General features: G+C 58.9%; 1 protein-coding gene across 4 annotated transcripts in view; it reads right to left on the bottom strand.

Annotated features, from left to right (window-relative positions):
- The window catches only part of SEMA3F (semaphorin 3F), a 28,688-nt gene extending 18,136 nt beyond the window's left edge, over window positions 1-10,552 (bottom strand). The window contains exons 1-3 of one of the 4 annotated variants that reach the window (XM_061196850.1): window positions 10,018-10,552; window positions 8,376-8,531; window positions 5,852-6,009 (exon numbers count right to left, since the gene is read on the bottom strand). In XM_061196850.1, coding sequence (XP_061052833.1) covers window positions 5,852-5,963 — 112 coding nt within the window. In that variant the 5' untranslated portion in view covers window positions 5,964-6,009; window positions 8,376-8,531; window positions 10,018-10,552. The remainder of the gene's footprint in view (window positions 1-5,851; window positions 6,010-8,375; window positions 8,532-10,017) is intronic. The other 3 variants (XM_061196848.1, XM_061196851.1, XM_061196852.1) reach the window with 3 other exon arrangements.
- Window positions 10,553-14,818: the final 4,266 nt, after the last annotated feature.

Raw genomic sequence — 14,818 nt, 5'->3', positions numbered from 1 at the left:
CCCCAAATGCATTATCTTTTTCCCAGTATGTATTTGGTACCTCTGCCATGAAAAAAAGAGCTCAAAAACCACAGGGAGAAAGTGCAAACTCTATATCCTAGCACCAGGAGCAAGACTCCATGTAGCATCTTGCCCCTTCCCCAGTTGCTGCACCCCACACACCCCGCCTCTGCTCCTGTTCTTCCCGCTCCCGAAATCTCCCTTCCCCTGTTTGTGATGTAGCCTCCTCCACAAATCCTGTCCAGATGCCCACGGTAGGAATCCTCCTCCTCCTGACCCCACTCTACCCACAGGGCTCAGGGTCCCTCTTGCAGTCCTTTCCAAACACCACCTGCTTTACCAAAGGTTAGAAATCTAGAGGGAGAGGTGAGGCAGTGCGGACTCCTTGGGCACCCCCAGGATCAGCCCTCAGCCCTCTGAGGGTGTCTGCCACCCTCAGAGTAGCTCTTAGTTTCTGAGACTTCCTTCACCAGAGCCATAACTGTATTCACAAAAAGTTAATGCACAAAACACAATGAAGTCAACACCATTTTTGTCCCCATTTTACAGATGAGGCAGCAGGGACACAGAGGGACTTCACTACGCAAGGTCTACCCATGGCCAGGATGCAAGCTAGGCAGCTTGAGACCTCAGGATGCTGCTTCCATGGGGCCACTGCCATCCCTACCTTACATGGAGAAACCGGGGGTGGGAGAGCCTAAGCTACTTGTCTAAGATCACACAGCTGACAAGGTAGGATAGAGGTTTGCCTGCCTTCAGGGCCAGCTCTCTCAACCACCACAGCACCACCTCTTCATTCTACCAAATTAAGTGTCCCACTGCCTGCCCTGGGGGAGGAGCTGGAGGTCTCCCAGGCGTCAGAGGCCAAGTACCCACGGCTCTGAAGACACCCTCTGGGCTCCACACCACCTCTGGAGAGGTCACAGGGTTGGAGGTGCACACACACAGGTGCAGACAGCCAGGAGCCCACTCTGAGGCTGCCACCTCCCAAGCCACAGGGTGAAAGATGCCTTTATGGGCCAGGATGAGATTTTTATCTTGGTGGTTTCTCTTTAAATTCTTTACGATTACGAAGCAGTGGGGGCTGCCAAGGAACATGATTTACTCCTTGAGCATGCACCAGCTCCTCACTCCGTGCCAAGGGAAGCTGGAGCCAGGGAGGGAGGGGTGGGCGTCGTGCCAGGGAACCAGAGACAAGGCCTGTGCTGCGGAGGCCCAGCCAGTGGCGGTCCCATCTGAAGCTTGGCTGGACCTGGAAGGACCACAGCTGAGAGCCTCAGGCCCTGGCCTGGCTGACCCAGGCTGGGCCTCAGGCAGGCTCTCGGCAAGCACAAGGACCTGCCCGGCTCTCTCCGAGGGCTGATCCCTGGCCAGCTGAGGGGCAGCCAACCAGCACCCAGGACCTCCCAACTCCCAAAGCGGCCATTTCCAAGTCCCCTCTCAGGAGTGAGGCGGCTCCCATTTCCAGGAAAACTGAGATCCCAAACGCAGGGATCTCGGCTCAAGTTCATGCTTTGGGTCTTCCTTCCTCCCTCATCAGGCTCATCCTGGAATACCCACGCCTCCCCAGTTTGCTAGCTCCAAGTCCCCCTGTAGCTGTCAAAGCCACCTACCCAGCTCCCTGGTGCCACCCCTGGCCTCCAAGCTCCTGGGCCTTCTCACCTGTCCCTTGCAATCTGAAGCTCCAAGCCTGTTTGGCTGGCCAGGGAGCCCCCCTGGTGGGCAAGGGAGGGCCCTTAAGCTCCCCAGCCCCACCCCTCACATCGTGCAGTCAGGCCAGCTAAGTAAATGGACTGTGACCCTTCCTAACCTCCAATCTCCTCATTTCCTAATAAGGAGACCTGGTGACTTTGGTTCTCGAATGCCACACACAAGCGATGTAAGTGGTGGCACTGTTATGGGCCTAATAGTCCCAGAGGCTCAGGAGCTGGGCTGAGGAGGGCTGGTGGGCAGTGACCAGCACCAACCCGTTCACCCTCCACCTGCAAAACGTCCTTCCCAAAGAGCAAGCCAGATACGCCCAGACTCTTGAGAAGGTTGAACCCCAGGGCTGCTCTGGTCATAGAAGCCCTTTCCTCTCCTGGGCCCTGGTTTTCCTTCTCCGAAGGAGAGAGCTTCCTAGAGGACTCTGATCAGTGGAGGGGCTGGGGTGATGGACAACTGTATTCATAGGAAATAAGCAAACCCAAGTGCTGTTTCTCCAGTGGTACAGAGCACAAAAAGCCTGACCAGTGCGAACCCAGCCCTTTCCTTGGGAAGTGAGGCTGGGCAGGCTAAAGCCGGCACTGCAGGGTCCTGGAGCTCGAGCTCGAGCCCGAGCCCATGGGAGAGGGCTGTGCCTGCATTCCCAACCTGCCCTCCACCCCCAGTCCTGGGACAGGTTCAGACATCAGGCAGAGCCAGGCTCCATCTTAGTCCTGCTCCTGAGTGACCCAGGAAAGCCTCTGGGTCTGATTCCTCACAGGATACCCAGGGAGTCCCCTTCCCCAGGCCTTGGAGGGACTACCACTTGGTTATCATCATGGGCACCTATTGTTATTTCTATTATTTTCATCTTTCCTGACCTCCCCTGGCAAGGTGACCTTCCATTCCATCTCCTTACTCCGGCCTCAGTTTCCCCAGTAGCCCAGCCACCTCATGTCATCACAAGACCGCTTTCCCCCTCCAAACACCTCTTGGCCTCAAGTCCTGGCCAAAGCCAGCCCAGGCAGCAGCAGTGTATTGTGGGGGTGGCTTCCTGGGAAAAAGTAAACATTCCCCAAGCTAAACAAAGGAACTGGCAGGGCCCTCACACCTCCCTCTGCAGTGGGAGGTGGTACCCCAGGGCTTGGACCATCTCAGGGTGGGGGAAGGGAGAGTTTTTTTTCTCCCAGACTTGGCCAGTGACTCTGGGGTTAAGGGGACTCCAGGCCCAGGCAAGGATAGGTGGTGAAAAGAGGGTCCTGCTGCCCAGGCTCTCTAGTTCTAAGCATCCATGAGCTCTCAAAGAATACCTCTCCTGCTCCTGAAAATCTTCCTCACTTGACCCCTCATTTCTGCATGACCTTGGCTGTGCTGCTGATGGAAGCTCAGGAGATGGGCCATAGGAGTCTCCCCACTCTGACTGAACCCTGGGCCCCTTCTCCCTTATACCCTCTCTCAGCTTTAGGCCTGGCTGAGGTGCCCAGGCGGATGGGCAGGCAGCAAGCCCAAGCCTGGCCCAGTTCCTGCCTTTGTTCCTTTATCTGCCCTGGGCAGCGTGGCCCCTCATACCAGAACCTCCGGCTTAGAGGGTCTGGCCCGACTAGGCCGGAACTAGCACCTCCCAACTGCAGCGGGACCCAGGCAAGGGAGGGGATGTGCCTAGACTGAGGGAGGCCCTGAGGCCTGGTATGGCAGCTGCTATATCCATCCAAGGCACAGATGGAGAAACTGAGGCATGAAGCCACAGTGACCACCAATGTTCCCAAGAGCAGCCCTCTCTGTGCCCCTCTTGTATATCCAGGAGGATAAGCTCCTCCCAGCCCTGGCCACAGGCAGGCCAGGGCCCAGGTTCTGTAGGTGTTGGTCTCTATTCTCACTCCACAAATGATCAGTGAGGGCCTACTCCTCACTGAGGGCCGCATCGTATGCATGAGCTGCCTGAGACCATCCAGCATGAGGGGGGAGAGGGGCGCACAGGGCCTGGTGCACAGTAAGTGCTGAGCTCCCAGGAGGCACTGGCCAGCTGGGTGTCCATTGTCTTTTCAGCCACTTTGTCTGTGAGCACCCCATCTTGTTCACTGCACAGTCCCCAGTGCTCAGCACAGGGCCTGGCACATGGCAGGTACTCAAGAATCTGCTAAACTAAGTGACAGCTAAGCATAAAAGTAGGACAGGAGATCAAGTAGGAAACAGAAAGGTCATTCAGGACAGGGAAACCTGCCCGTGCAAAAGCACAGAGGCCTGGGGATGGGGTGGCCCCAGGCAGCCTACAGCCCCACCCCAGGCTGCCACAAGAGTCAGCGCCACAGGCTGGCTGCCAGTGAGTTGGGCTTTTAGTCACTGTGGGTGTCAGCTTCAGAGCTAATTGAGGGGGAATCGACCTGACCGATGTGGGCTTCAGGCGTCGGCAAGACCAGAGCACCAGCACTATTTCTGGCCTCTCCTCTGCCTCCTGCCTGACCGTGGCCCTGCCCTTGCCTGAGCCTCGGTTTCTCTCTCTGGAAAAAAGGAACAAAAGCCTTTGCCCCTTCGCCCCTGCAGGTCCAAGAAGGTTTAAAGGAAGTGTACAGAGACTCTCCCAATATCTTGTTTCTCCTGCTTCCTCTCATGGGTCTCCAGGGTGATGACAAAAGTGATACCCAGACTGGATGTCTTGGTTCCAAGATCCCAGGGGTACGGAAACCAAGTCACCCTCCCTGCCCCTGTGGGGGGAGGGGATGCTCTATTCTCCCTGCTGGCACCCTGGGCTTGGAATGGGGTGAGAGGGGGACCAGGCCCCTTCAATATTTATTAATCAGCTCTGAGGACTTCCACCAGGAAAGGGTAGAGATATCAGCAGAATAAGTATCTCACCTTCTTAGGCCTAGGAGAGGAGTTGTTTTTTACAACCCAAACCAATCAACTCTTCTGCCCATTTCTCAGGCCCTGTGCAGGACTCCTTCCAGGCACATCCTCAGAAATTCACTCCCCACTCCCCCATCAAGTTGCACGGGTAATATGGGGCCAGGAGAGGGGCTCTGCTGGGGGACATGGGAACATGGTGAGGTGGGGGCTGGGCCTCAGCCAAGCCTAAGGAAGGAAAGGTTGGCCCAGCCTTTCACCCTTATAAGTGCACCCGGAAATCTGGTCAGCCAGGGCTGAGTCGGCCCCACCCAGGGCAGGCACCTGGACCAAGTGACCCTGGGCCAGAGGAGGGCCAAGGCTGAGAACTCAGCAGTGACCCCAGGTCCCCCAAGTATGGCTGCTGTCCCTTATCCCAGGCCGAGGGTAGACTCTTGGATCATGCACACCTTCGAGGAAGTGGCTAGTGAGTGAGCCATTGGTACGCCTGGATAGTATGTGTGGCACGCATGTTCACCTGCCTAGTGGGTTAACTGCAAAGGTGATGGAGCTGGGGGACTAGCATCTCATTCTGCAGCCCCCAACTCATCATTAAAACGTTCCAGTGACTTCAAGCAAAGTGCTCACTGGGGATCTCAGGCCTGTAACGACAGCACGTGCTCTCCCTGAACTCACCGGGTGGCCTAGCCTCTAGTCACAGCCAAGAGCCCCCTCCCCAATTCCTGGGAACCCCTCCCACGTGGAGACCCATAGGAAGGTTCCTCAAGCACCCACAGCCCAGCAGAGCAGGTCCTGCTCCTCTAGCTTTCGGAGGCCTCAGTGTCTGCCCGATTGTCTCACCAGGCAGGGCAGGACCAGTGGCAGGGAAGGGCTTCTGCAAACACAAGTTTGAAAGGCATGACACCTCTGTCACCCCAGTTATCACACAGAGGGAGATGCTCTGTAGTCCCAAACCCAGAGGCCACACATTCTGGCTCTAGAAGCGGCCTGGGGACTTCCCTGGCGGTCTAGTGGTTGAGACTCCACGCTTCCACTGCAGGTTCGATCCCTGGTCGGGGAACTGAGATCCCTCATGCCATGCAGCCAAAAAAAACAAAAAAAAGAAGCAGCCAGACTCAGGACCCTTCTCCAAATATCTAAGTAGTCCAGTCTCCAGCCTTTCCCAGCAAGTCACCACCTCCTTTGTCGCCCCCAACACACCCAGTGTGACCCATGTGGCTGCACATTTTGTCCTTTTTTGCTCTGACCTCTCCTCTCTCTCCTGTGCAACAGGGCCAAGTGCTCTGGACAGAGGAGGATGCTGGGGAACAGCAAGGCAGCCTCTTACCTTTAAATGAGAGCCGGACCCGAGGCGTGGCCGGGAGGTAGTCCTGGGTTGGGGTGGCTGGCCAGGCCCCAGTCAGTAGGGAAGCCCAGAGGAGGAGGCCAGCGACAGGCATTGTGGGAGGGGCCTAGGGCCCAGGAATCAGGCAGCCAGCTAGACACCTGGGAGGGGGAGCAAGATTGCAATGTGTGAGGCAGAGTGGGGTACCCTGCCCTACCAACATTTCCCTGTGTAATTCTGCCCAAGGTGCCTCAGTTTCCCTATCTGAATAAATAGGGCGATGGGTGTCTCCTTACTCACACCCTCAGACTGGGGCCATGAATGCCTCAGTGTGAAAACCTCATATTCTTTCTTGTCCCTAACAATGGGTCTGAAGACCAAGCCACTGAGTGCAGCCTAGGGTCACCAGGACTAATAGGGGCCATGGGAGACTCAAACCCTCCCCGCATCACAGCTTCCTGACTTCCATTCACAGCGCTCAGCTCAAGCAGGTGATCTTACAGCCCTCTCTAGTTCCCCTGCATCCACCCCCAACCAAATGGGCTGTTCCTTCCCTCTCCCACTTCAAGGAATGAGGGAAGAGATGGGTCCAGTCCTGCTGGCTCCAGTCAAATCTCTCCTTCTAGTATAGGGAAATCTGAACCTGATTATTGGGGTTGGGAGCATGAGGGAGTGGAGCATGAGTGAGACACACATAGATGGCCTAGAGTGAGAGAGAGACAGCAGCCAGAAAAGGAGAGGCAAAGAACAGTAGGGTCTACTTTTACTGAAATCACAGCAGGAGGGATCCAGGTCAGACATACAGAAGGACTTCCTGCCAGGAAAATTTCCAGCTCTGCCTACAGAGGGCAAAGAAGGGGAGCGAGGACGGCCAGCAGGCCTGGGGCAGGGTCTGAGCCAGCCTCAGTATCCCCTGCAGAACTCCCATACCCCAAGCAGGCCCAAGTTTCCATACAATGTTTTTCAAATATTGTCTCCCCAGGCAGACTGGCTGTTGGGTAAACGCAGCCCAGCACCAGTTGTCTGAACATATTGCTCCCTCCAGGCGAAAACCAGTGCCAACTTCCCAACCGCGCGCCCCCCACCCAGATGCACTGGGGGTGGGGGCACCAAGAATGACAATGTGAGCCCCACCCCCCAGATCTGTCTGGCCTACTTCCTTCTCCCATGGGAGACAGGACCCCAGGCCCACTTCTAGGACCCTGAGGTGGGGGTGGGGTGTAAGAGGTATCGTGGCCTGTTAATCCCCTGCACTGGCTAACACAAACTGAGGCAAGGCCCAGGCTCCACATCTGACTGTCCAGCCCCACTCGACAGACCCTGATGCCCTCCCTAGCCCACCTCCCCTGAGACCTTGCCTCTCCTGCCAAGCAAACCACTGGTGGTTCCTCAGACAGGAAGTGCAGCTTCAGGCTGACTGACCCATTCCCCATGTGGTGCCCTCTGTGGGAAAACCCTCTCCTGAGTGCCTGACACACCTCTCACGTTCCTTCAAAATCTCCCATCACAGGTGCTCCCTCCTAGGGAGGATTGCTGAAGGAGGGAGGGGAGAATCAGAACCAGCCCTTCCCCCAGTCTGCTGGGGCACAAAGCTGGTGCTGACTGAATGGCAGGCCCTGATGAGGCGGGCAGGTGGGAGAAAGGGCTGTGCAGCTACCAGCACCCTGGGGTGCACCTGAGAGGCCCCCACTAACAGTTGTGGATATACACACGTCCACACTTACATGCCCGCACTCGTCCTTACAAGCATATGTTTGTTCAAGAACTTGACCTGCTAGTGGGGTGGGGCTCAAGGAAGCTGGGAGACACTGTCCTGGCTTGGGGAGGACAAGATGCAGGCTGGGTCCCTTAGAGAGATTTGATCCTATGTATCAGGGGGCTCAGGGTGACTCGCCTCCCGTCCTCCCTGTGACCTCATTTCTCCTACAGCCATTTTCATGGTGACAAGGTCAGGGTTACCAAGGACAGTGTTGGAGTCCCCCAAGGTGTCCAGAAACGTGGAGGGCTTTGCTCCACTGGGCCCCTACAGGGACCTCCCACAATGCTTTGGCCCTTTAAAAGGGTTGAATGGGGGATGTTCAAATCTGTTGGGGCCTCAGGCCCAAGTCTAGGCCCCCTCCTTGGCAGCCTGGGGGATGGAGGGGAGAAGGACAGGGAAGGAAAAAGAGGAAGAGAAGAACAGAGAGAGGAAAGGGGAGGGCATTTCCACAGTTGCTTCCCCTCTGCCAGCCCCTAGATGCATTCCACTCAGCCCCAGCCCCAGAGAAGCCCCCAGTCTGGCCCAGCCCAGGTGGGTGGACAGAGAAGGAACAGCCACCGCCACCTGGGAGCCCACCAGGAGGAGAGCAGAGAAGGAAGGAAAGAAGGCTGGCGGGAGGGAGCAAGGGAGGGAGGCAGGCGGGAGGGAGGAGGAGAGAGGGAGGAGAGAGGGAGGGACGGAGGAGAGACGTTCGAACAAAGAACCGAGGAGCTGGGGCTGGCAAGGGGTGCAGGGAAGGGGCGGCCAGACGAGGGGGTCTGGAGGCACCTGGGGGCGGGGCAGGGGGCTAGGAGGTCGAATTGTCCAGACTGATCCAGACTTCTCAGGCTTGGGGGGGTTGTGGGGGACAGCCTGCCTCAGGGAAGGAACGTTGGCTCCTCCAAGCTGAGAACTGCCTGGATGGAAGGGAGGCAGGAGCAAGGGCTGTGGGGGAACATGGTGAAGAAATTATTAACAGCACCCCACCCCCCACCTAGCTGCTCTCATACTACCCCCCAGCAGGCCAGAGCTCCTTCCTGACTCCTTGGCTTCCCCCTCCCCCAACACCCTATGGACCAGGAAACAGAGACACACCAGCATAGCTAGGATTGAAACTCCCCCTTTCATGGCCAGGGTTTCCCAGCCAAGGTCACCTGGGCTTGGCTCCATCTTCCCCCTCAAGGTATTCCTGGAGCGGCAGGGGGCTGAGGCTGGGTTCCTGGCCTTCTCTCCCCAACCCCCTGCACTTCTGGGCCTGGCTCCTTCAGAACTGAGGGGCAGCAGCAGGGGTAGGCGTGCCCAGTGTCCTCACCTTCCAGGACACCTTACCCCAAGGGTCCAGGCACACTCCCTATGCAGCCTGGGTAAAGGCTCCAGCTCCATCCAACCCCCTGGACTGGAATGAGCCTACCAACCTCTGGGTGCAGTTTCCCTATATCTTCAACTAGGACAGGGGCTTCTGGGAGACAATCTGGATGAATTCAGGAGGACAGGAACCCCCAACCTCCAGAGCGGACACATCGGTGCCTTCAGTTCCCCCCCCTCCCCCAGGTGTTCATAGGCTAGTGTTCACAACACAGTTATCTCAAGAATTAGAAGTTATTTATCCAGCCAGGCCTCCAGCCCTAGCTCCAGCTGACCCCTCCTGCCAGTCCTGCCTCATTCCTGGGCCACCTTGACACTCTCTGGTCCCACCTGCTCTAAGCAAGTCCACCTAGCTCCTAGTGTCCCCTGCCCACTTCACCACTGGGGCCCCAGCCTGCCCAGATGGGGGGCTTGACTGCAGGCTCTCCCAGCTCACTTACTCCCCACATACAGCAGGGCCCCTAATCCAAGCAAGACTCCCTGCTGGAAAGCAAACCCAAACTAGCAGCGGGGGTCAGGGGGCTGGCACAGAGCTGGGAGAAAAGCCTTGGGGCTGGCAGTCCTGCCCTGCTGATCTTGGAGACCTTCCACGTGGGGGCTGCCAGTATAGCGCTTCCCTTCCAGCAGACGATCCCCAGATCCGGACACTGAGGCAGGGCAGGCGTACCTACTGGGGAAGAACGCTGCCTGAGGCGTTAGTGGGAGAGCTCAGCCAGGAGAAGGGGCATGAGGCCTCCCGCTCCAGGAACAAGGTGGTGGAGGTGTATGGGAGCACCCACCCACTCACCCAGAACCTTTCGCAGAAAAAGTTGCTTTGCACACTGGTGACCCCGCAGGCCACATATTCCACACATCTCCACATCGCTTCGATGCCGAGGGTCGGGGCAGCCCGGCCAGGTATAGGCACCCACTCCAGTCTGGTCAACCCTGCGTCCGCGGAAGCCCCCTGGCTCTCTGAGCCCCAAGCCCCGGACACTTCCGCAGAGTTGCAGTGCCGCGGGTCCCAGAGGGATCGCGGGGTGGCCCGGCTGCCTGACCGCTCCCTCCCGGTTCCCGCCGCACTGACCTCTTCCACGGCGGCGGGGCCTGGGCTCCCGAGCAGCGGCGGCGGCGGCGGCAGCAGAGCGGCTCCCGGTTGAGCCGGTCCGCGCTAGCGGCCCCCCGGGGCCATGGCCCTGCCCGCGCCCTCTCGCCGCTGTGCCTGAGCCCGGGTCGGGGCCGCGGCCCCGGCTTAACGGGTTCTGCGGGCTTCGGGCGCGTCAGCAGTCGAGGCCCCGGGCCCCATCCCGGGCCATGGAAAGGCTCAGGGGCGCTCGGGGCCGCCTCCCGCCGGGTGGGCTGCGGGCGCCCCCTGGCCGGCGCGCCGAGGGCGCATTCCCCGGAGCGGGGCGCGGGCGACGGCGCGCGCTGGGCTTCGGGGAGCTGCGCTCGGCTTGGCTCGGTGGCGCTGTGCTCGCCTGGTCTCTGGACTGGGGCCGGCCGGCCGCGCTGGGCTGCGCTCGGGGTTCACCGGACCGCGGCCGTTCGCTCGCTCGCTCGCTTGCTCTGGTCTCGCGGCCGCCGGCGGGACGGGGCGCTCGGAGCCGCGCGGGGAGCGCCGGCAATTGGCCGCCCGTGGGCGACATTTGCATAGCGCGGCCCCGCCCCGCCCGCCCCGCCCGGCCCCACCCCCGGGGCGGGACCCGCCCGGCCGCCGTCCCGCCTCCTCTCCACCTGTCCGCGGGCTGGGCTCGGTGCTCCCAGGCGGTGGGGCAGCCTGCGCCCAGGGAGGCTAATCTGCGCCCGGCGCCCCCGCCCTGGCTTCGCAGGCAGGGCCCCCGCCCCGCCCTGGCTTTGTCTCTCCGTGGATACACCGCGCACACCGCGCCTGGTGTTTACCCGGGCACTCAACTCCCTGGCGGGAAGGGCAGGCGCGCCCGGGAGCAACGAGCTTGCGCTCACCTGCACACCCCCGGCCGTGTCCCTCCTTCCCACTCGCTGCCCGCCACGCCTGGCCCGGCGTGAGACCCGCAGCTCAGGGCCCGGGGCTGCCCGGGCCGCTCAGCAGGTGGCAGTGCAGCCGCTGGGACGGCTGGCACGGCGGTACCTGCCCGCCGCCTCCAGCCCAAGCCAGGTCACCCTTACAGCTCCGTTCAACCGCTCTAGAGCTCCCTGAGACCCCCTCAGCAGCCAGTCCTATTTCAAGCCAGTAGCCCCACGGATCCACCCCCTTACAGTTCCATACCCCAGAGAAGCCGGATAGGGGTTCCTAAAAGGGACATTTGCTTTCAAAGGGCCTCCTGATGAACTGAGGGCCCTGCAACTGATCCGAGGAAGGGACCCTCCACCCAACCTAACCCAGCTCCCAAGGCCGTAGCCTCACCAGCCAGGACCACAGCCTCAGCCCGGCCCCATGCACTTTGCCAAGGTCCCAGTGGGCATAGGCCCTCTTTGTCCTCCTTCTCCTCCCTCTTCTCCTATTCCCTCCCCTTCCTCCTCCTCTCTCCTTTCTACTCTTTCTTCTCTCCTCCTCGCCCTCCCCTCCTCTTCCCCCTCTTTCCTCCCCCTATTTTTCCTTGTCTGCTTCCTCCTCTCCTTTCTCCTCCTCTCCTCCTCTTCCTCTACACTCCTCCTTTCTCTCTTCCTCCTCTTGTTCCCCCTCTCCTCTCTCTTCCTTCTCCCTCTTCTCTTCCTGGCTAACAAGACACCCCTCAAGACATCTCTCACTCTGACCCATTGGCTGGTTGACTGCAAATGTAGGTTGGGGTGGGATGTTAGGGATCCTGCTGAGGGTCTCCTGACCCGGACTTGGACTTGGAGTGCTGGCGCACATGCTCCAAGCAGAGGCTGGTCACTGGATCTAAGGAAACACCAGCCTGCGCGGTTTTTTTGTTTTTTGGCCGCACCGTGTGGCATGCGGGATCTTAGTTCCCTGACCAGGGATTGAACCCGTGCCCCCTGCATTGGGAGTGCAGAGTCTTAACCACTGGACCACCAGGGAAGTCCCTTTGCTTCTTTTTTTTTTTTTGGCCGCAGCCTGCAGTAATGGTGGCTGCAGTGACAGTGCCTGCATGTCTCTCGCTGTCATGTCTCATTTAAAAACAGTGTCGGGACTTCCCTGGTGGTGCAGTGGCTAAGAATCCGCCTGCCAATGCAGGAGACACGGGTTCGATCCCTGGTCTGGGAAGATCCCACATGCCGCGGAGCAACTAAGCCCGTGCGCCACAACCACTGAGCCTGCGCTCTAGAGCCCGCGAGCCACAACTACTGAGCCCGCGTGCTGCAACTACTGTAGCCTGCACACCTGGAGCCCGTGCTCCACAACAAGAGAAGCCACCACAATGAGAAGCCCGCGCACCACAACGAAGAGTAGCCCCGGCTTGCTACACCTAGAGAAAGCCCACGCGCAACAACGAAGACCCAACGCTGCCAAAAAATTGAAAAAATAAAAAAATAAAAATAAGATCACTCTGTCAGTCATTCCTCCTCATCCCCACTCCTCTGTACCAGGGTCACCCCTGAGGTCACCACCACTGCACCACCATTACCAGTGCAGCATATGACACCATCACTGTGGTTTCCAAAGCCATCAATTCCAACACCACCCCACAGCCTCCCTGGCCTCCTCATAGCCTGGCCTCCTCTGTCACCACCACCAGCATTATCATTATCCTGCTCACTAAAGCAGAACTGTGAGGACTTGCCAAAGACAACTTCAGGGTTCTGGGTTAGGAAGGAAAGAGACTCAATTGATTTGTCCATGGAGCACCTCTCAGACACACAGATCAGGCCCAGCACACAGAGGTCTTTGGTGGCAGGGGGGTGGGAGGAAGGGGACAAGGAGAGGGAGGAGAGCTAGAGCTGGGCTTGGCTACACACAGTGGAGTGATGCCACTTCTCTTCTAATCAGTGTGAGAAGCTGAGTAATCAATAGAAATCAAAACAATTTTATTATTGCCACAGTGAATCCACAATGCCCCCTCGCCCTGTGTGTGTCATGCTGGGATGAGCATTTTGTATCACTATATGTCATTTTATATATAATATGTATCATTGGGAGGAATACTGTAGCGCCTCCTGTGATTTTGCCTTCAATTGCAGGGGTCCAAAGACCCCTTGAAACCAGCCCCTGATGCGGGGTTGGGAGGCCCTGCATGCCAACAGGGTTTATGATCTTTTGCCCCCTCCCCAGCACTTCACAATCCCATTGAGGAGCAAGTCCTGCTGTCCCCATTGTACAGATGAGGAAGAGGAGACTGGGAGAAGTGGGGTGAGACCTATAACCACCAGGCTGTGGTGTGGGAAATGTGGCATTTTCAGGAGCTACGGGAAGGCTCCAGGAGGGAAGGGCCAGGCCACAGGGCCCACATGAAGCCAAGGGCCTGCAACTCAGACCGGTGCTGGGGGGCTGGCAATGAGTGCTAGAGCCACACGCGGCACTTAGGGAGTTCAATAAATCTTTATTGAATGAATAAGAGGGCAAATCCCTGCAATATCAGATCCAAGAGGGCGCGTGAGCCAAGAGCTCAGGAGCCAACTCCGTGCCTACTACCTAGCTCCTCTGGACTGGCTGCCCCCACCTGACACTCTCCCTGCCACCCAGAGTCCTTCAGTCTTTCCCTCTAAAAGCCACTCTGCTGTGCTAGCTCCACGTGAGAGGCACCCAGGATGCCCTGTGGGGTTGCCTGAACGGAGGTCAGGCCAGGCTAACACCTGCCTGGCCTCCATCCCTCCCTCCTCTGCAGACACTTGGACCCCACGCATGCTTCTTTTCCAGCTCCCCCATGACCCACCCTAGTACCAGTCTGGACACGCAAGGTGGTAGGGAGCTCAGAGATGGTTACACCAGGTCAGGTTCCCCCACTGACCCCGCCTCTGGAGCAGCCCCCTCTCCCTTCCCAGATGGGGATAGGCCCTTGGGGTGATATCCTGGCTGTGTAGCCTTGGACTCATGGCTCAGCTTCCCAGAGCTTCTGAGGTGCCACAAAGCCCAACAATGGAGGTTACAACTGGGAAGGAATTGGCCCCCTTTGTCCCAGCCCCCGCCCTGGATGATGGTGCTGCGGTGGGCAGGAAAGCTTTGAAGGTCTTCTCCCCCAAACACCTCCAGCCCTTCCACCTGGCCCAGACTTTGTTTCTGGCAGTGCTCATGCCTGTTTCGTTTCCTTCTGGCTCTTCCAGCCTGTGCTGCTGGGGACTGAAGTGCAACCCTGGGCCTCCTGCTGCCTGTCTATCCTCTGTCTGTCTACACTATTTGTCTCTATCTGGCCTCCCCTGTGGGGAGAGGGCAGCCTGCTGTACTGGGTAACCTTGAGAGAAAACCTGCCCTCCTGGCCTCTGCATCTGGAAGGCTGGACGAGGAAGGCCTGGGCCTCAGGGACCGGCCATGCCCCCTTGATGAAGGTGGCGACTAAACCAGCGCTCTCTCCTCTGGCCCGGTCTCTGGGGAACCTGTTTCCCGGGCCTAGCAGGCTGAGCAAGCCTCGGCCCGCCCAGCCCCAGCGCTGCTGGCTCAGATTTCCCCGCTTTCTGGTTTTCTCATCTCCTCTGCCCCAGGCGCTGCCTGCTTTCTGGCCCAGCCCCCACCCATCCGGAACTGGATCCCAGAGAGGGGGTGTTGGAAAGGGGGCTCGGGAGGGGGCGCGGGGAGGTGCTCGGCCATACCAGGAAGGGGCGGGCCGTGAGGAGTCACCCACGGCCAGGGTGCAGGATGGGGTTCAGCTCAACCTTCCCCTGCCCAGCCTGGCCCAGGAGCTGGCTCTGAGCCCATCAAAAGCTGGAATGACCCGCCTCCCTGGCTGCTCCCCAAAGCTGCCTCTAGGTCTTTTCTGCTGTTGTCCCCTCCACCAGGAATGTTCTTCCCGACTTCAGTGCCAGTGTAAACCCTG

This window comes from Eubalaena glacialis, chromosome 7 (genome assembly GCF_028564815.1).
Source record: "Eubalaena glacialis isolate mEubGla1 chromosome 7, mEubGla1.1.hap2.+ XY, whole genome shotgun sequence".
NCBI lineage: Eukaryota > Metazoa > Chordata > Mammalia > Artiodactyla > Balaenidae > Eubalaena > Eubalaena glacialis.
Note: the sequence above shows the minus strand (reverse complement) of the source record. Positions and strands in the feature narration are given on the sequence as shown.